The sequence below is a fragment of the Mya arenaria genome, chromosome 8, assembly GCF_026914265.1.
Source record: "Mya arenaria isolate MELC-2E11 chromosome 8, ASM2691426v1".
Taxonomy (NCBI): domain Eukaryota; kingdom Metazoa; phylum Mollusca; class Bivalvia; order Myida; family Myidae; genus Mya; species Mya arenaria.
In genome coordinates this window covers 43,218,062-43,240,993 of record NC_069129.1, presented here as the reverse complement: position 1 = coordinate 43,240,993, position 22,932 = coordinate 43,218,062, and the positions used below count along the sequence as shown (strand labels likewise).

At 37.6% G+C, this 22,932-nt stretch overlaps 1 protein-coding gene across 1 annotated transcript; it reads right to left on the bottom strand.

Moving 5' to 3' along the window:
- Positions 1–1,425: 1,425 nt before the first annotated feature.
- On the bottom strand, positions 1,426–18,963 carry LOC128244214 (protocadherin Fat 1-like). The gene is made up of 16 exons (XM_052962230.1): positions 18,930–18,963; positions 17,594–17,872; positions 17,188–17,265; positions 13,914–14,093; positions 13,445–13,526; positions 8,799–8,965; positions 8,365–8,532; positions 7,348–7,460; positions 6,470–6,647; positions 5,836–5,997; positions 5,401–5,529; positions 4,602–4,724; positions 3,128–3,307; positions 2,275–2,459; positions 1,705–2,014; positions 1,426–1,454 (listed from the first exon to the last, which is right to left on the bottom strand). Exons 1-16 carry the CDS (start codon positions 18,961–18,963, stop codon positions 1,426–1,428), a joined length of 2,397 nt encoding a protein of 798 aa, XP_052818190.1.
- Positions 18,964–22,932: the final 3,969 nt, after the last annotated feature.

Here is a 22,932-nt window from a genome sequence, read left to right as displayed (position 1 = left end):
GTGTACAATACCACAAAGCCCAAACTCCACAAAGTCCATACTGTACAGCGCAACAAAGTCCATACTCTACAGCGCCACAAAGTCCATACTGTAAAATATCACAAAGTCCATACTGTACAATATCACAAAGTCCATACTGTACATCATACTGTACAGCGCCACAAAGTCCATACTATACAGCGCCGCAAAGTCCATACTGTACAGCGCTACAAAGTCCATACTATACAGCGCCACAAAGTCCATACTCTAAAGCGCCACAAAGTCCATATTCGACATCGCCACCAAGTCCATACTCTAAAGCGCCACCAAGTCTCTACTCTACAGCGCCACCAAGTCCATACTCTAAAGCCTCACCAAGTCTCTACTCTATAGCGCCACCAAGTCCATACTCTATAGCGCCACCAAGTCCATACTCTATAGCGCAACAAAGTCCATACTCTAATGCGCCACAATGTTCATACTCTATAGCGCCACAAAGTCCATACACTATAGCGCAAAAAAGTCCCTACTCTATAGCGCCACAAAGTCAATACTCTATAGCGCAACAAAGTCCATACTCTAAAGCGCCACAAAGTCCATACTCTATAGCGCTACGAAGCCTCAAAGTTCATACTTTACAGCGCCACAAAGTCCTTACTCTACACTGCCACAAAGTCCTTACTCTACACTGCCACAAAGTCCATACTCTACAATGCCACAAAGTCCATACTCCACACTGCCACAAAGTCCTTACTCTACACTGCCACAAAGTCCATACTCTACAGCGGCACAATGTCCTTACTCTACCGCGCCATAAAGTCCATACTCTACAATACCATTAAGTCCTTACTCTACAGTGCCACAAAGTCCATACTCTACAGCGCCACAATGTCCTTACTATAAAGCGCCATAAATTCCATACTCTACAGTACCACGAAGTCCATACTCTACAGCGCCACAACGTCCTTACTCTACAGTGCCACAAAGTCCATACTCTACAGCGTCACAATGTCCTTACTATAAAGCGCCATAAATTCCATACTCTACAGTACCACGAAGTCCTTACTTTACATTTCTACAAAGTCCATACTCTACAGTGCCACAATGTTCTTACTCTATAGTGCCACAAAGTCCATACTCTACAGCGCCACATTGTCCTTACTATAAAGCGCCATAAATTCCATACTCTACAGTACCACGAAGTCCTTACTTTACATTTCTACAAAGTCCATACTCTACAGTGCCACAATGTTCTTACTCTATAGTGCCACAAAGTCCATACTCTACAGCGCCACAATGTCCTTACTATAAAGCGCCATAAATTCCATACTCTACAGTACCACGAAGTCCTTACTTTACATTTCTTCAAAGTCCATACTCTACAGTGCCACAATGTTCTTACTCTATAGTGCCACAAAGTCCATACTCTACAGTGCCACAATGTCCTTACTCTACAGCGCCAACAAGTCCATACTCTACAATACCATAAAGTACTTACTCTACAGTGCCACAAAATCCATACTCTACAGTGCCACAATGTTCTTACTCTACAATACCACAAAGTCCATACTGTACAGTGCCACACAGTTCATACTCTATATTGCCACGAGGTCAATAATCTACAATGCCACTATGTCAATACTCTACAATGCCACAAAGTCCACACTGTAGAACGTCACAAAGTCCACACTCTACAGGCCACAAAGTCCATACTCTACAACAAACCTTCGTTGATGTAGATAGGATACACTGCGCTTGAAAACACGGGCGCAACGTCGTTTGCGTCTGTCACGGTGACGCTAAGCGGAGAAGTCGATGTCTGCGCAGTAGCGTCAGTTCCAGTCACCGTGCAGGAAATGGTATACGTGTCCACACTCGCAGCCTCCAAGTCGAAGGCCGCTGCCATAGTGACGGCACCGGAAGTCGGATTGATGGAAAGGTACCCGGAGTCCGCCCCACAGTTGAGGGAGTAGGTGACGGCCGTCGCTTCCGGGTCTGTGGCGATGATTGTGGGACCTCCCAGAACTGTTCCGCTCTGAGGAATACAAACATCGATGTTTTCTGATAAACTCACTAGTTGGTTTAAATGATATTTATCCATACATTTTGAGCCAAAATGAGAATATTTCTCAATCATATATCTTGTAGGAAGAAATAAATGACTTATCGTAATGTTTCAATATTTTAATAAAGCAGCTATTAAAATTGTTCAAATGAATTATGCCTTGAATGTTGTGCTATTTTTTTTCATTTCAAAAGAATAAGTTTAAGCTCGATTTCGGCTTCAAAACATACCGCAACTTCCTGTGTCGTAATGATGTACCCAGCACTGGACCAGACGGGCGGCTCATCTACGTCGGTGACGTCAATTGTTAACGTTCCCGGAAGTGATGTCACGTGACCGTCAAACACTTTGACGACGGCGATGCATGATGGATCTGTCTCAAAATCGAGAGTGACAAGTGTAGTCACACTGCCATCTGAAAAATAATATAATATGCGTTACGTATTGAATCGTTTCCGATAAAAACAATATAACTTACGCTCGTACAAGCCTCAATTTAACACTTCACTATTAAATGCATTTGTAGACTGAAAGAAACTTGTCGGATTGCATCCATCAGGGCCCGTATTTACTTAAGTTTTGAGTTTAAGTTTGAGACTCAGACCCAGAAAAGCAATATCTTAAATTTGTAGTAAAAAAATCTTACAAGGGCAAAGTTGTTAGACATTGCTGTAAATGTCACAACTTATCTGTTCTGCAAGCCGACAAGCATATTAAATTTAATAATGAACATATCTGAGATTTCTGGGCCTGATTCTGAAAACCCAGACTCATGAGGTTTAATAGTAAATATGGGTCCAGATTTCTGAGATATATAGTAAATAACAGCTTCAACCTCTTGATTTTCTTCGATTCGACATGCCGCGATGATAAGAATATAAACAAACACTTAACGAAGCTTATTTCCGTATTAAGGGCATCCTGCAGTGTTCCAATCATCCAAAGCAATATGTCGGTAGAGCATGCATATTGTTTGAAAGATTGATGTTTATTTTTAGTTTACCGAGGGGTCAAACGTAGAGGTACGAATAGTAAAACCGTCTAGCCACCGCAAACTAACACTTGTTAAAGTTGTATTGTTACCCGTTGGGCTGATGGTGTACATGGCTCCGCAAGCGGGGACGGCGAATGAGGCGGAGAAAGTGGGCGTGTCTCCGTTGACGTCACTGGAGCTCACATGGAACACGGAGGCGCCCGCGGGCTGGTTCTCAAGTATTGACACCGCGTCGTCCAGGTTGGTTATTGTAGGCGCGACGTTAAGACCTGGAGGGAAGGAACAAGAATATTAAAGAAATAAAATAGAAAAAAAATAGTTCAAAGACAACGTTTGTAAGAACAGTTGCTATTGACGAATGTCATTTTCTTTTTACCACCAATTAGTCTTCTCGCAAGTGTTGTCTTTCGGAACTCCTCGGCCATTTTTATCGAAAACAACCTCGGATGTATTTGGACGGTTTACATACTCAAAAAGTGGTACGTTTAAGTCCGCTGCAAGTAGATCGCGTAGTAATTTTATTTAGCAGTTAAAAATTATAACTTCACTGGCAATCAATTTAAACTTAGATCAATAAAAACAACTCTAAAACACTACATTCAATTAATGATATAATTAAAAAAATACGAACTACTTCAACTGATGTACCGGCATACATCCGAGGTTGTTTTCGACAAAAATGGCCGAGGAGTTCCGAATGAAGTTTTGTAAGCTCTCGTCAATTAGGCCCGATACCTCACAATCTCATACGCATTGATCTCACCTACCAAGCAAGAATATATCTCTGCCAACATGAGCGAGTATATCTGGCGGGTTTTCTTCTCTATTGTTTTGATAGTTTTAACAATTTCCTAATTTTCAATTAAGTTAAAATGCATTTAAAAAGAGAGGGAAGATTTACAGTCTTAACCGATGTGTATCTATGGTCACGTGATTTGCATGGTGGCAGTGACTACTGTACTCATTCGGAACTCCTCGGCCATTTTTATCTAAAACAACCTCGGATGTATATGGACGGTGTACAATTGTAAGAAATCGGTACACTTTAACTACGCTGCAAATAGATCGCGTAGAAATGTCAATTTAGCAGTTAAACTTAGTGACTTAACTCTTGGAAATCTTAATTGTGTTTGCAATAATACACTTCACTGGCAATCAATTTAAACTTAGGTCTACAAATATAAGCTAAAACACTACATTTGATTAATAATATTATTCAAAATTTTACGAACTACGTCTACTGATGTACCAACATACATCCGAGGTTGCTTTCGATAAAAATGGCCATGGAGCTCCTAGAGTACTGGGAAGTAACAGTGCGTGGAGTTTGGATACCCCAATCCTCAGCACCCTACCGTATTCATCATATATATTATTAATACGCTGGGTTGTCGAGAACGGGATACCCCAAACCGACCTTCGTTTCAAAGGACATTCAGTTGGACTGGTTTATAGCAATAGTTCATTAACTGCTCAAACGGAACTATCATTTTGAAAAAAAAAAATCATCATAATTATTCAAATTAATTAACAAATGTGTGAAAAGTGTCCTTGCCAACGCACCCGTGATGGTCATAGAGATGTTTGATGACGTCACAGTGGTGAAGGAGTCGTCTGCTGTAAGAAAACACGTGTAAGCAGCTACGTTATTTGCCTCCAGGTCTGACGTCACGTAAACCTCACCATCTGAAATATGTGGAATATATCAGCATTTTTTTATTCTTTATATAACTTTCCATCGGAATTCCAAAAATAGCAGTTTGTCTAATTATATGTAGAGAGTGGGCAGAAAACGTTGAAACGTTTATTATAGATATGTTTAGTTGTAGTTGCGGCACACAGGTCAGCGACTGCTTTCTATGTTTTCCCACAACGGATAGAAAACAAATTAGCTGAGCTTAACCAACATATAACTTACGAATTAAACAAGAATTCAAATTACTGCTATTTATTCTTACGCACGGTAGTTATTGAACGTTGCACTGGACAACATGGTATAACAGTTATTTCAATCCACAGCCTTCGTGATCGAAATTATACTCTCGCGCTCAAGGGCTCGTCTATGTATCCGATCATGCGACTGGATAATTGTAAAGATGCCAGGGTTGCAAAGGGGAAATGATTCTGGAAATTCCAAAACGACATAAAATCCATATTTGTAACAACATGTTCCGCTAAAAGTTACGACGAGGGAGGGGCATGATGGGGATGACGGGTCAAGGTCACGGCTATGGGGTCAGAATCAGGGATCTTCGGTTGTGTATACCTACCGTTATAGACGGCGATTGGGCACACGGCAGGTCAAAGGTCAATGTCAGGTCTATAGGGTCGGTATCAGCGATGATGAGACGTGTAAACCTACCGTTATTGACGGCGAATGGACTTCCTGCGGGGTCACATGCCAAGGTCACGGATACGGGGTCAGTGTCGGTGATTGTTGCGGTGTACACGACAGTATTTACAGGCGTGGTGGCGCTGAATGTTGTCGAAGCTGAAATGTGTCGAGAAAAGTAATTGCGCCACATCTTTATTTTCCCATTTATACCCCGTCCTTTGGCGTATCTTCGGATATTTATATATTTACTGCAAGGCGAAAATGCGCCGCATTAAAATTTTGCAGTTCGCATTTTCGCACCGCCATAAGACGGACTTTCGCATTCACCGCGAACATGCGAAGACATAAAATGGCCGAAATAAGCCACCATAGATTCGCGATTTGTATAGAAATTGAATAATATTTTTTAAATGAGGTGGCAAATCTTAATCACTTTTGTGACTAGATTATTTAAAGCATTACCTTGGAAATTTGAGAATACTGGAGCGGTGTTCGGGTCCACGGAGACGATGAGGTAGCTGGTTGCGGTGGCTGTACTGGCCTCTGTGCACGTAACCGTCACGTTGTAACTGGGAGAGACGGCGTACCTGATATTGGCACCCGCCAACAGGTACACACCCACGCCTGTAGAAATTGTAAGTAGACACATTTATTTCATTTTTTTGGCAATTATGACTAAAAAAACAAGCATTTTTTATCTCTATTTAACGCCTGGTTTTAACGCCTGACACAAACATTATTTAAAAAGCGTTTGACAGTATGTTAAGTTAATATATAATTATAAGATTATCATATTCGTAAGAAATGTACTAAATAATATTGTCATTTTATGCTTAAGTCCCATCATACAGAAACATATGATGATATAATTATAATAATAATAATAATAATAAAGCCGGCGCCCGCCGCTCTTACTGCTGCTGTTGCTGCTGCTGCTGCTGATGATGATGATGATTGAATTATAATAATAATAATAATAATGATAATAATAATAATAATAAGAAAAATAATAATAATAATAATAATAATAATAATAATATAAATATTAATAATAATAATAATAATATTATATAAGAGTGCCCTTATTTTACTGCACCTGGCGTGGGCGTGTCTTGCACGACGAAGGGGTTCCCTTCGGTCCTTGTCGGGCTATAAGCGTCTAGAGTGCACGTGTAACTTCCGGCGGGGCTGAACACCAGCTCGTGCACGAGCGTTTCTGACGTCACTGACTCACTGACGCTCTCTGTTGTCGGCAGACTTGATATTGTGACAGCCTGAAAGGGTTCATGTTCTTAAGTATGGCATTGATGATGATGATTTAAATATAAATATGTTCAGAGGTATGTACACGGTATACATGTGTACATGTACAAGCATGAACTTGAAGAACTGTAACCATTTACACAGTCGTTGGAGGTTAGGCAAGCGATTTAAGACCTTAATGTTACCACTTACGGATCCCCCCACCAAAAAAACCCGTCTAAGTTTACTTTTTATGTCAGTATCGGAGAAGAATAATAAATAAAATATGCTTAAAATGCACCAAATCGGACAAGACACTTTAGAAACATTTTTAGGGAGTATCCCTGGGTCAACATTTTGAACTTTTTAAATTTAAGCTCTGAGGATGGAGCGAATGTCAAAAGGTTGTGCGCCCCAACTAACATAAATTCCTGGATACGCCCTGGTTACTCTAATGGAAAAATAATTAAAAATACCTTGACATATAAAAAATAGAACCATTGACATAAAATACAATTTTATTTGTACAAAATACAATTTACTTCTAACTTATGTGTCATGGTATATAAAATAAAATGTCCAAGAGTACCATCAAGGCACTAAATCGCTCACCTATCCTCACACCACTGGGATAATTTACGGTTACAGTGAATGTCAGCACGATTAACGTGACACGCGTAGTGATAGGACTATTAACGGTTGGCAGAAGCATTAGTTTAAGTAAATACCTACCTCAGGTAGGACGTTCACGGCAACAATCAGTGCCCCCGTGGCGTCACAGCGGTCCGTCACCGTGAACCTCAGGGTGTACGTTCCTGCTACAAGTGTCGTCTTCACAGTCACGTCTGAACGAGTGTTAAGTGTGACATTTAATCCCAAAATAACAGTCAAACATCAATTCATAGGCATATTTTCTTTTAAAACCGGTACAGTATCGAAGAACACGTCTTCAATTAACGCTATCACCAGTATAACTTAAATGTTCACGTTTATTTGTAAATATTTTAATATACAATTGCTGTTCATTACTCAGTGACAATCTTATTTAGTCCGATACCAGATAGACTATTTCGTAAAAACAGTTATAGACTGCATGCAAACACGTTCTACAAAGTCAACATGGAGAATGAACGTACATAATCATCATTTTGTGTTTGCATTTCTGTATGGGCCAATGACCACCGAGAATTTCCAAATTTTCTTTTCATTAATTTCACTTAGATTGATACTGACAAATGCACAAGTATATTTGTGTCAGTCTATTTTCCCATCGAGGATTACTTGTTAACCTGTGTCACTAGTAAAAGCCACAGGGGCAGGGTTGTTTTGACACACCCTTTGACATGAAATTTACGTAAATCGATTCTGACAAATGCACCAAAAATATCAAATAAGTAAGAGTCCAAATGTAGATCGTCTAAATTTAACTACACAGAGGTGGATACAGGAATTGACGTTAGATGGGGCGCAACTTAAGGGGGCAAGCTTTTAACATGAGCCCCTCCCTCAGAACCAAAAGTGTTTGCATGGGGATTCAGAGTTACTCCCGCAAGAAATTTGAACAAGGCGGAAATGGCGCGTTATGAGCGTATTTTTTTAACATTTTTTCTCCCATATTGATTTAAAAAGTAATCATGTACGATTTAAGGGTGGGTGCGCGCCGAATGCCCCGCCCTCTAAAAATACCGCTAGTGTGTCATAATATAGCATAAAAAGTTATCGTGCAAACGATAACATGCATTATTTTACCTGGAGCCGTAAAATCAAAGTACGTATTGGTATCCATAGTAACAGCTAACGAGCTGACGTCACCAACATCGTCATCAGTATACGTGACGGTATAGACGGTGTTACCAACAGCCTCGTTCACAGAGAGGGTTAGGGTGGTGAGGGTATTCGTGAATCTTGGAGACAAGCCTAGAACATACACAAGGACATCCTAAGAATTTTCCAATTTATAAGACATGCTCGAAAACTGTCGGTCACACTGATAGTTTTGCTCCTAAGAATCTTCAGTTTACCTCAGGAAAACAGAAAACAAACAAATTAAACCGCAAACTTTAGGCCATTAATGTTGTTATATTTTGTTATGCTTTATAAAAACAAACATTGTGGACATGCCCCGATATTTATAAGTAAGTTTCCTTAAGATCCCACATATATGTATACGTAATTTCACTCACTGGCGGCGAGAACGGCACCAATGGCGTAGTCCCGGCCCTGATGCGCAAAGCCGACCGAGAAGTCAAGGGTGGCGCCAACGGCCGTAGCAGCACCAGGCTGCAGCCACAAAATGTTGTTGGCCGTCCCCGGACTCTGATAAGCGACCATGTCATAGCTCTCCGTGTACCTACTCCGGGAACGCAATTTAAGAGAATCAAAGTACTGATAGTATTGTTGGTTGGTGACATTGAGTGAAACGTTCGTACTTTTATCCTAATATGCATACCAATTATTATTAGTGAAAATTTATCACTTCGAGTTGCTTGCTTCAAGTCCATATTGCACGAGAGCACACGTGATCGCAGGGTTTATCTTTACACATGTAACGAGAAATGATACGATCCCACAGATAAACCGGTTAACACAATTTTTCTCAAATCGATATACATGTAGTACTTTTCAACAGAAACATATTTCCTAATGTTTCTTATTTAATAGCTACAAACCACGCTCCAATATTAAGAATACTTAATAAAGTCGATACACCTGTTTTACATTATCTATAGCGTCACCATTTTTAGAATAGACTGACCCAATTGAAATGAAAACGAGACTCTACGTAACAAAATAAATGAGGCACTATTAAAAGCGTCCATTCAACTATGGAAAACTACCTACAAATTGATTTAGATACACTACAGCAACTTAAATCCAAATCTTACTCCCAGATAAGATTACCAAAATTAATGATATTGTTTAATATTCCAAAAAGAATGAACGATGTCAAAAACAATGGTTCTTATGAAGGACACCGAGTTAAATTTGGAAGAAATTAGCACAAAACACCGTATTCTACCTTATGTGACTATAATATACCACAGTAAATATTTTAGCATTCACCAATCATTTAATATTTTTTTAGCTTTCTGCTGTTAAATACACGGTTACAATATTGTTATCAGTAATTAATATTTAAATGCATTATTCAGTAAGAAGTTAAAGGTTTATCAAGCAAAATTGATGTTTGTTATACATTTGTTTGTATTGCTTTTGAATAAGAGTGTCACTTTAAGGAACTGCGGAGGTATCACAATGAGAGTGTAAGGGTTCAAAAAACATCATTAGTTGTCGAATGTTTGCTGAAATCAAAACGGAAAAAACGAAACCCGAAAATTCTCATTAAATTTTACTATAGAACCGCATAGCATGATTAAACAGTTTATATGTATTACTTTTTTGAAGTAAATAGTCTCATGTTGATACAAACATTTGGTCAATATTATGTACAAAAAAGATTCTACAGAAGAGATGCACTTGAGTCCAATTTAATATTTTTGTGTTAAGAACTTTTTGTGCACTAGAAATAATATTGTTTACACTTTTGGTGTTTATTAACATGGTGCACATGGTTTTCCCCACACGACAAGACCAAACTCTCGCGGAACATCGTGCCAACGAGAATGACGTAGTATAAGTTATCATAACTGTTGTAAAATATATATTGTTTAAATTAACATTGTGCACAAGAGAATGCGCTTACAAAAAGTAAATCAGTAGTATTAAAAAATGTCATACTGCATTTAAAGCAACTGTAACTAGATGATCAATTTGCAAGAAAAAAAGAAAATTGTCGAAAACTGTCATAAACTTGGCATTAATGTATACACTGCATTGAAACTTACTAACTGAAGTACCACATAGTTTACAATTTATTTAAGTTTAGCAGTTATTTCGTGTTTTTTTTACATTTTGGTACTTTTTTTACAATTATGATATCAAAGCGTAACACATTCTATTAAAGGTTTGTCCTGAGATTCGTTACAGAAAAGAACTTTTTTTGGTGCCAATCTGGTGAACAGTCCCTTTAATGTGACAAATCATGTTGAGATTGATAATTGACTTTTATGACATAGGGGCTTGTACTATTATTTTAATTTGACTATGAAGATTTTAAGAATTTGACTGAAGTTAAGAAATGACTTAAGATGGGGTATCAAATTCTTAAAATCTTCATAGTTATATTAAAATAATAGTACAAGTGATTTTATAGTAACATGTTTATTCAATAACATTAATAAAAATAGTATAAAGTTACTATATCAAATGACCAGTGGGATAATTAACTTAGGTAAAATGACTAAGTAGATGTTTGATTAAGTTTCCAGCTAATATAAAATAACAAGATGAAATTCATTCTATTTATTTATTTTTTTATTTTTATTTATTTATTTATTCATTGATTGATTTTTTTTTTTTTTTTTTTATTTATTTATTTTTATTTTTTTTTTTTTTTTGGGGGGGGGGGGGGTTAATGATGGTGGTGTGTAAGCTCGTTTATACTCGGGACTTGCCCATTCAGCAAGAGCTCCGATAAGATTGTAAGTCATTATAGGTATTTGGAGAATGTAAGAATGTAACCCTGGTTAGAGTTACCCTGATTCTTTAACATTCACCAGTGTATAGCACTACCAAACGGGACCCCAGTAAATGTCCCTCCCGGAAGACGATTAGTATTTTTTCAGCTGTACGGGGCGGGGGGGGGGGGCTGGAATCGAACCGGCGATCCATGGATTAATAGTCAAGTGTGTTACCACTAGACTACGGATCCGCCACAATGTATGATGATATACGACGGACTTATAAAGGGCAAATTACACCAATTCGGAAGTTACTACTCAGTGTTGTATGCCTTTTTTATACCTTTAATATATTCCTAGATATTAAGTTTAATCTCGATGTAAGATAAAATAATATATTATTTTTTTAATTCAGATGATAAACCTCTGTTAATAAAAATAGCTGTGTTCTGTATCAAGGATTTTAAGTAAGAAATTTGATTGAATAAAATCATCTTTAAAGACATCCTCACATACATTACCGATGAAATTATCTTAAGTTTTCACGATTTTTTATTACATGTTTGTTTTTAATATATTGGAAATTATCTATGTTTTTCTTTCGTGCATGAACTATTTGTATTTGTTTTTATTTGTTAATGTCAATGAACTACATATGCTTAAGTATTACCATGCTAATCTCATATAGAGTATTACCCAGTGGAACTCGTGAATACGCTGTGTATAATATTAGCTAAATATTTTCAGTCTACTTAACAGATGGGTTTTAGACAGTTTCAAACTGAATGCAAATGAAAACGAAGGTCATCGTTTCTTCAATGTATCGAAACATAAAGAGCTAATTACTCATTTCAGCATTTTAATTTATTTTTTTCAAAAACCGTATAGTATGTATTCATTTATTCAATGTATAATGAATAACAGTCTATTTGAAAGATTGCTTTATTTTTGTATATCAACATTCTGAAATCATTTTTGAACGAATCGGATAGCAATTTTGATTGAACCGTTCATATTACCTTTAAAACAGATATTTTATGACGTAAGCGTATAACATGTATGAAAGTGCTGTAAAAAGACCGCAGGTATTTTCTATAATGTGCGGTTCTGCCACTGGCACCGTATACATATAATATACTAACATGGTATTGAACGTTTCTCTACCCGGGTCGCGTAATCATCTAGTATATTATACAGTACAAAGTGCATATTTTTAAAAAAAATATTTTCAATATTTTTTACATATTCGGTATTATAATTTTTAGTAAGGAATAATAAGATTTTTTTTTGATTTTTAAAAAAAAAATGATTGAGTTTGAAAATCCGGTGGCAGTGGGTTCTGCTAATATATTACACACTATTTCATACTGCAATATTGCGTTATTTTTGAAACAGAATTTTAATACTATGGACGATTGTGTAATATATAAATACCAAAAAACAAGAGTTTTTAATTTAGCCGACAACGCTCGTCTGTTAGTCAAGGAGTACATTCAGTCAAAATCTATGTCTGGCCTGTTTACTAATTATAATACATGGCGGGCAATCACTGGAGCCATAACATTTTGTTATGTGTTGAAAATGCTCCAATGCGTCTTCCGTTATAGTGCCAATGAGTGGAATATGGATGTAAACGGTCAGTATGGTTTCTAAAAATGAAAAATAAGAAACCATAAACAATGTCTACATCCATATTACACTCATTAAAATAATAAAAAATGATTGACCCCGTACCATTTATTTTAAAAAATGATTGACCCCGTACCAAAGTGAAACCAAATGCCTACCTTAACATTTTAAGTAACAACGGTTTCTGAAACCCCGTACCAATTTGAAAGTGAAACCAACTGCTTACTCGAGCGTTTTAAGTAACAAAGGTTTCTGTAAAGCCCGTACCAAAGTGAAACCAACTGCCTACCTGAGCATTTTAAGTAACAACGGTTTCTGTAAAGCCCGTACCAAAGTAAAACCAACTGCCTACCTGAGCATTTTAAGTAACAACTGTTTCTGTAAAGCCCGTACCAAAGTGAAACCAACTGCCTACCTGAGCATTTTAAGTAACAACGGTTTCTGTAAAGCCCGTACCAAAGTGAAACCAACTGCCTACCTGAGCATTTTAAGCAACAACGGTTTCTGTAAAGCCCGTACCAAAGTAAAACCAACTGCCTACCTGAGCATTTTAAGTAACAACGGTTTCTGTAAAGCCCGTACCAAAGTGAAACCAAAAGTCTGCTTTAGCATTTTTGTAACAACTGTTTCTGTAAAGCCGGTACCAAAGTGAAACTAAATAATTTTATGAAGCCACATACCACCAGCCAATGTAATCTCCATCCTGTACGTTTATTTGATCAGCCTGGTCCACACTGGTATAGTGGGTCATGTCTATCTGAGCTGTTTGGAAACAGTATGGTACATTAAAAATAGTACAGTCGAACCCCGTTGGCTCGAACTCGGTGACTCGAATTCCTCGTTGGCTCGAACTAGATGTAAAGGACCGATTTCTTCATACTGAAGGTAAGCATTCCTGCTTCGTTTAAGTTTTTTTTCGAGGCTCGAGGTATTTTCACCGGTCCCTGGGAGTTCGAGCCGACGAGGTTTAACTGTAAAATAGACCGCAATCGGAATTCCAGACCGGATTAAAAATGATAATCTTACATTTCTTTTTTTCTAACCCAATGACGATTTATTACGCTACTTCTAAATTTGTAACTATTAAAATTGCAAATTATATTTCAAACAAAAACAGTTAATCAAAAACATAGACGCTGTCCCTCTTACTATAGACGTATGAGAATGCGTTCTCCCCAATCAGGCGGTAGTGGCCCGGGTTGCTTGTATCGGCCCTCCACACCTGGAAGCGGATGATCCCGTACCATGAGCGCTGGTGAAACCGCCACTCCTGAACCGTCCCGCAGCATGCGACAGTGTAGCTTGGGTCCGTCTGCATGTACTGGTTACCTGGGAAATACATTGAAGTTATATTGTGGTAAACCTGGGAAATACATTGGAGTTATATTGTGGTAAACCTGGGAAATACATTGGAGTTATATTGTGGTAAACCTGGGAAATACATTGGAGTTATATTGTGGTAAACCTGGGAAATAGATTAGACTTATATTGTGGTAAACCTGGGAAATACATTGGAGTTATATTGTGGTAAACCTGGGAAATAGATTAGACTTATATTGTGGTAAACCTGGAAATAGATTAGACTTATATTGTGGTAAACCTGGGAAATACATTGGAGTTATATTGTGGTAAACCTGGGAAATAGATTAGACTTATATTGTGGTAAACCTGGGAAATAGATTAGACTTATATTGTGGTAAACCTGGGAAATAGATTAGACTTATATTGTGGTAAACCTGGGAAATACATTGGAGTTATATTGTGGTAAACCTGGGAAAGACATTGGAGTTATATTGTGGTAAACCTGGGAAATACATTGGAGTTATATTGTGGTAAACCTGGGAAATACATTGGAGTTATATTGTGGTAAACCTGGGAAATACATTGGAGTTATATTGTGGTAAACCTGGGAAATACATTGGAGTTATATTGTGGTAAACCTGGGAAATACAGTATGTTATGTGACAAGACACGACTTATCGACAAAGTATGTGACATGGCACAACTGACTCGACATGGTATGTGACATGGCACAACTTTCTCTACAAGAAACGTGACACGACATGACTGACCGTACATGGTACGTGATACGTCACGATTGACGCGACATGACACGACTGACTCGACACGACACGATTGACTCGACATGAAACGATCAGACACGATTGACTCGACATGACACGATTGACTCGAATTTGTACGATTGACGCGACATGACATGACCGATGCAACATGACACGACTAACGCGACATGAAAAGACTGACGCGACATGACACGATTGGCGCGACATGACATGACAGGCGCGACATGACAAGATTGGCGTGACATGACACGAATGACGCAACATGACTCGACATGACACGATCTACGCAAGATGACACCACTGACTGCATATGTCACGAATGACTGTCAGGTTGTTCTAATACTGCAGATCTACTAAAAAGAAATATAATCCCTCGTCACACCTTTTTAAAAAAAATGCCGTTGTCAATGAGAAAATCAAAGGCAATGTGAAATCGTCACGTCCATACTATGTCCGCGCTACGTCCTTGCTACGGTCATGGTGCGATAATAGAGTATGAGTTATATTTGCATGTACGCTACGTGGTTGCGGCCCCGGAAGGGTTCCAATTACGTTCTCTTTCCGTCCGTGCAGATTGAGTTGCGTTGTAGCAACATCTATACTGCTTTCGCCACATCACTATTTCATGAAATTAAAGAATGACTGCTGACCCTCCTTTCTCAGCTCAGCCAGCAGTCGATCATAATGTAGAAATATTCCTTCGGGATACAGACAAGGACGCATCTAGCAAGATCTTCGTTATCTTCTATTCCTCCATCTTCTCGTTATCACAGGCAGTGTTAATTGCTCATCATGAGTCTGCTGATTAACAACCATTTGTTGGAGAATAAGCACATCATGCGTGTGTGACCTGACAAGAACTGGTGCAAGTGGGAAGATGTGCCGAGTATTAATACTATTTTGCATAGATGTGGCGTGAACGAAGGTATGACGGTGTTTGGACGCACTGCAGGCGTAATTTAACCTTCATGGTCGTACCGTGGACGCGCCACGAACGTCATGGAGTCTTATGTAACTTAGTATGGACGTACCGACAACATTTGCGTAGTGGATGCACAGAAGACAAACATGGTGTTGTTACTGCGTTATGGCTACATTCTGATACACCTGTCTAACTGTATCTTTCCCTTGACATATTTGGTTGTTAGTTTTTTGTTTATTTTATTAACAATTTCAGGATAATATCTGTAGGAGTAAGCACGATTTATGGCCCTTCAAACCCACTGTCCAGGAGTAAATCTATAATATCTGTAGGAGTAAGCATGATTTATGGCCCTTCAAGCCCACTATCCAGGAGTAAGTCTATAATATCTGTAGGAGTAAGAATGATTTATGGCCCTTCAAACCCACTATCCAGGAGTAAGTGTATAATATCTGTAGGAGTAAGCATGATTTATGGCCCTTCAAACCCACTATCCAGGAGTAAGTCTATAATATCTGTAGGAGTAAGCACGATTTATGGCCCTTCAAACCCACTATCCAGGAGTAAGTGTATAATATCTGTAGGAGTAAGCACGATTTATGGCCCTTCAAACCCACTATCCAGGAGTAAGTCTATAATATCTGTAGGAGTAAGCACGATTTATGGCCCTTCAAACCCACTATCCAGGAGTAAGTCTATAATATCTGTAGGAGTAAGAATGATTTATGGCCCTTCAAACTCCCTGTCCAGGAATAAGTGTATACTATCTGTAGGAGTAAGCATGATTTATGGCCCTTCAAACCCACTATCCAGGAGTAAGTCTATAATATCTGTAGGAGTAAGCACGATTTATGGCCCTTCAAACCCACTATCCAGGAGTAAGTGTATAATATCTGTAGGAGTAAGCACGATTTATGGCCCTTCAAACCCACTATCCAGGAGTAAGTCTATAATATCTGTAGGAGTAAGCACGATTTATGGCCCTTCAAACCCACTATCCAGGAGTAAGTGTATAATATCTGTAGGAGTAAGCACGATTTATGGCCCTTCAAACCCACTATCCAGGAGTAAGTCTATAATATCTGTAGGAGTAAGAATGATTTATGGCCCTTCAAACCCACTATCCAGGAGTAAGTCTATAATATCTGTAGGAGTAAGCATGATTTATTCACGTCACCGTTACGTCTGCGCTACGTTAATGGCCCTGTTAGCACGACCTTACTGTGTCCTGTTTTGGTCAGGTCCGCGCAACGTAGGTTTTGAACACGTCCTCAGGACGTTCTACGAGACCGCACTGCGTTCCGGCCTTTTTTCATAGACACAGCGAGGTTGTGATGGGGTATTATATCAATTTTGGAATTGCTTTGTCAGCTCCTAACAAAAAGTCTTGAGGTAAAAAACACTACATATAACTCACCGACATATGTCTCTACCGAGTTGATGACGGTGGATGGATCACTTTGACCGACTACGCTGTCCGTCACACACACTGGATCTAATACGGAACACAAATATATTCATTATCTATAAAACATTACCACGGTATACGGATGCAAACCCTCGTCCGTTTTTGTTTTTATCGTGGTCAATATTCAAGAGTTTGCGGTAAGACAAAAACAACACCTACACCAAATATTATACCATTACATCGACCCTTTTATCGAAAATATAATAGACATGATTTAGTAGAGAAATAATATAATGCCAATTAAACGTGCATTTGACAGATTTGTGGATTTTAACTATTTCTTAACATTCATGTTTTTGCTCATCTATAAACATACATAAAAGCGAAGATTCGTCGAACGGAAAAAAAAACTTACTTGGACAGAGCGGGATGCTGCAGTATTCCGCCTCTGTTCCGGGATCCATCGTGTAGCACCACGGACCGCCGGTGCCGGCGGCACCATCCGGGTCCCGGCAGTAGTTGGACGCCGTGACGTCACTGTAGCCGTCGTTCGGGAAGTTGGGTGCACCTGCGTGGTACGCGTGCGGGTGTGGGCTGTCCTGTGCCCATGGCTGACAGGTGAGCCCTGATGACGTCACGGAGATAGTTCCGGTGTAGTCCACGGCATTTGTCCCGTCCCAGCAGGAGTCATCAGCTTGAAAAATAAAAAAAGCTCGGTGAATATTTCTGCATTCAATAAAAAGTGTTGTGTGCTCCATTTGCAATATATTGTGTTGACTGCTACCATTGCCTGCTGAAATTTGATGTTGTTATGAGAATAACAATCTGCTTTGCAAGGCAAAAAATTACGTCATCTCGGAAGTGACATCTCAGTGTTTCGTGTCTATTTTTTTTATATATATATACACATGCCAGTGAATCAGAGCATGGTTATACCTTGTCAGATCATGGGCTACTTTTCATCTTTATAGGCTTTGAAATTGAATGTTTTGTGATTTAAAAACAAACTTGCTGAACTTGCTGGATCAACATGATCTACCATTTATTGTTTACATTGTCACCGCATTGTTTTTACTACTATAGTAGTTGCATCCAACCAATTTTATTTTTCTTATAGAATCGTGCATTTTTTATCAGGCGCGTATCTGACTACGCAAATATGCAGTTGCGTTATGAAATTTTGACAGGTCGAAGTTTTTTCATACCTTAACACCTGAATTATAAATTTAAACCGAAGGGGGGTAGGTGGTGAGGGATTGATATGCTGTCCGGCATCGATCTGCGTTATCCCAAATTGGCCCTAGCTACGCGTCTGCTTATGTGGTTATTTTAGTACAGAAGTTGAGCTTTTACCCCATTTAAAGTGTAGGGGTCGTGAAACACTAGAAATCAGTGTTATATCGTGAACAAATCGGTCAGCTCCCTTTAGAGTATCTAGAAAAAAATATTTGTTGGTTTATAACCTGCAGAGGTTCGGCGCATTTAGAGTTTTATCATTTTGGCTTATTCCTGGAAGTATGCTTGGTGTGCATGAATGTAGTGTAATTATTTTAATTGCAATCTAATGATTGGTTGTGCATTCAGTAATTTTGGAAGGTGTGGTAAATTATGTTTGTCCACAGTTTTTTTTAGATGGCAGCTTTTTTTTAAATTTGCGCTTTGGGTGAAAGTTGAGAGACTACCAGTGGGAACATAAACTTGTCGTTGTAGCTGCAGATTCCATGTATGTTTGGTTGCTATTACTATATTACCTTTGTATGGAATGCCATTTATCTCATAAGCCATTTGTTAATACGGGCCACTTTAAAGCACTTTTCTTTACCTGAAGTGGGAGAAAAGGCATCTTCCATGGTCGCTCGTGTAAGATAGGTTCGTCCAAACCAGAGCGTAGGATGTTTTGCGGAAACAAGGTTTACCGAGTTTAATTTGAAGCGAGAAATGAATTATTTGGATTTTAATTATTACCACAAAACAAGGTTTCCATGGTGCTACAGACGACGGTCTGCAACAAGGGAGGTAATTGCCTGATGACAATAAGAGTAGTTCCATACGAGTATTTTTTATCTTTACCCCTGGGCAAGATAAGGTTTCCAGCATGGCCAAATTTTTGGATCTACTGATCTGTGGTGGGAGAAAAACACAATCTTAAACATATTATATAATTACTAAATGTGATGCTGCGTTTTACTAAATGCTGTTTAAATTGTATTTCAGTGTATTGATTCAAATAGAGTAGGAGCAGATATTATTCTTAGTATTGGTCCAAGCTAGAATCTCTTGAGAATATGTTTCGCGGATTATCTGAACCGTTAAGTATGGAAAATGGCTTGTTAATAATCACACTATACCTAGAACGCAGTTCGGACTTCGAATGACTTGGCCTTACCTCACATTATAACAGGGCTTTTACTCGACCTTCCTAAAGAGACTAGACACCAGATACAATTGCAAGAAAAAAAAGAAAATTGTCAAAAACTTGCCTAAAATTGATATCGTTGTGTACAACACATTGAATCTTACTAACTGATTTATCACATCACTTATGACACATGCATCTTTCGCAGTTGTTGCGTACTTTTCCAATTTAAAATTTGCTGGGGGTGTCTACCACATAATTCCCAGTTATTTTGTAAGTAAGCTTATTTATAGTTAAAAGTTGATTTAAAAAAGCGTCAGTATGTTTTTGTTTTCATCACGAAACTTTCAAATGCTTTATATAAAAACTATAAAGTGGGAAACCATTATGCGCAAATTTTAAACGGGTTAACTCAGCTGAGACGGAGACAAAATATGCATGTAAAATGATGTATTATCGGCCCTATACTAGCTCGTATTGACAATACCAGGCTTGTCTTGTGGAAAAAATGTATTTTCCGATTTTCGGACCATCTGGTGTCTAGCCTTTTAAAGATACGGCCCCAATATCACAAAAATGCTAAAGTCAAACCTCAATCTCAATCTCTTTTCATCAAGTGAAATCATAGTATAAATATTGTATGTTTTATTCAAAGAATGTATTAATAAAAGTATTTTGCCAATGTGTCAAAGACAATTAATCATAAAGTAAAATCTTAACTTGAAAGTCTTGAATGAGTTGTTCACTAGAACAGATTTGCTGTAGAATAATTTTTCTTTCAAATTGTTTTAAGTTTTAACTAACATATTCTATGAGGGAATGCGATTTCAAGAATGTAAAATGATTAATGCTTTTAAATAACTTGTAATACGTTATTTGATAAAATGAGTTAAGAGTGATAATGAGAGTTGAAGTATTTTTGTGATATTTTGACTAGGGCTCAAGATCATACAAATATATATACAGCATAGGAACAATAAAAAAAAAATAAAGTGAACAATAACTTATTATTCGATTTCAGCCTCGTTTCGTTGCTCTATTTCACAATTCATTGCTAAAGATCTGTGTACTCTAGATTATATTTAAATTCGTTTAGTTGAAATCATAAAACAATAATTGTGATGAATTTATACAACTGAAGTGGTGAATTCTTGGCAATAAGTCTTCTACCTCTTTCACTACGTACAAAAGAGTTCCAGCGAGAATATTGTGTTTTTTTATCTATATTTTGATTATCAGGAGATAAAACCTACGCCCGGGATGGGATGAACTTACAGTCTCGACCAAGGGAGATTATTATAATTTAAATTACATATTATAGTTTGTTCTCGTTTGCTATAATCGTACCGTGTAGTAGATTGTGACAATAATTTCCAATGTTTCACACTTGCGATAACCTTGAAAAACTTGTTCGCCGAATAGGTATTACCCGATGGCGATCGCAGATATGCCCCCCCCCCCCTCCCCCCTGTGCCATCTGCCATATACACTTCAAATTATTCAAGGTATACGGCTCATTACGATCTATTTTTTTATAATATTTTTTATAAATATCATTATGTTATGCGCATTTACATTTTTTTTCTCTTATTTAAATTTACCTTTTTAGGTACCGTATGTCACACGCCGTGGGTGGTTTTACTTCTAAATAAGTATGAATCTCTGCTTAAATTTGAATATTAAATCAAATAATGCACTTTGAATGTAGAAATGCCTATGTTTTACCTTTCTGCTAGTCGATCTTACGATTTATTTACACTTTAATTTGGAATGTTGATTAAAATCCGTTTGTAACAAAAAAAATTCGGCTCTCATTATTTGAGAAAACGCCGGTATCATTTTAGACATTAAGTCATTTCATATTGTATGATGGGATTTTGTCAGTTCTGTTCTCAAATAATGATAAAAAACTTGTCAAACTATACCCAAAATGATATTAAAAATACGCCTTTTTAGCCTTGAAAAATGACAACAACACGAAAATATTTATTTTTAAGAAAATCATCAAACAAAAATTTGATATGTTTAGTCGTAATAATAGCTGCGTAACGAACACAATGTCTGTGTATGCGATTAATGATATGTAGTTATCTGCAGCCAATTAAGGAATGAATTGCGTGATTGATATCATAATCGGTTGTAAACGCAGTTGGGCTGGTTAAGGTGTGTGGAGTCCGAAAGAATCCACGTTTAATTTAACCAGCCCAACTGCGTTCATATCCCCGACAATGACATCAATCACGCAATCCATTACTTATATTAACACCAAAAGTTTATTACTTTATTTAAAAAAAACTTTTAGTAATTCTTTCTTATCCATGCGAACATGTTCGGAATTGCCGAAAAGCTGTTCATTGAAGGAATGGAAGTTGTAAATATTTACTATTATCCTTAGGTTATTCTTTGGATGATTTGTGCAAAAAAGCAATTTGATTTAACGGTAACTATTGGATAAATGTTTACTCATCAATAAATATTTCGGCTTACTTTGACCAAATTGGCTGCAACCTTTTAACTTCTTGTTAACAAACAACGTTTAATCATCCATTATTTTCGCTGCAATATTCATGGAGACTATAATTTATGTTTCGTCAAATATGGTCAACAGACAGACACACACACAGACATGTACATCGTCAACAACACATGTGTTTACAAAATGTTACGCCAACGTGTTTATGCTTTGTATCAACCACAGCTAGCTTGAGCTTTATGATATATTGAAATGTTTTTATTGCTTTGTTATTTTCCAGAAGATGTTAGGGAATGCTAAAAGCCTATTCTTGGAAATATCCTTTTAATCAATACAAAATTTATAAGAATATGGCCGTTATTGGGAATGGCACGCTTAGCTTATTTGTTCTTTGGCGAAACTTAAAATTAATTACTTTAATAATATTTCATTTCGTATAATTGATGAAAATTTTATACAGATATAAGCACAAACATATGCATAGAAAAATAATTTTCTTATATGATCGACATTCGGATTTGAATAAAACATGTTATTAAATATGCTAAAGGGTTGGGCAATAAGCTAGGCGTAAGTTTTTTGGTTGTTTTTGCTACTGCCAGTCCGACTCTATCTTTTCATCCTGGTCCTCTTTTTTGTCGTAGTGTTTTGTTTTATTTCCTAAAAAAACATGTGCTGTTTTTGAGTGAACATGCTCTAAATCGGAACATTTTATATTCAAAGTTTTCTAAAATAGTATACCCCTATATTGGTCGGCTTGGTACAGAATCCCCGTTCTAAAAAAGAAGTCAATGGTAAAAAACTGTTATCCTGAGGGTATTACTGTATAAAAATACTATATATTTTTTACCGTCTGTGAAGAGTAATCCGCAAGCGAAAAACAACAAATAAACGTTATTACAAGCATCCATCAACAAGTAAAATT

Coding starts and splice junctions, on each gene's coding strand:
- LOC128244214 (XM_052962230.1), bottom strand. CDS start 18,963: ATGGCTTATGAGATAAATGGCATTCCATACAAAG. Junction 7,461..8,364: donor CTTTGATTTTACGGCTCCAG/GTAAAATAATGC, acceptor ACACTCGTTCAG/ACGTGACTGTGAAGACGACA. Junction 2,015..2,274: donor TTACGACACAGGAAGTTGCG/GTATGTTTTGAA, acceptor TGTATTCCTCAG/AGCGGAACAGTTCTGGGAGG.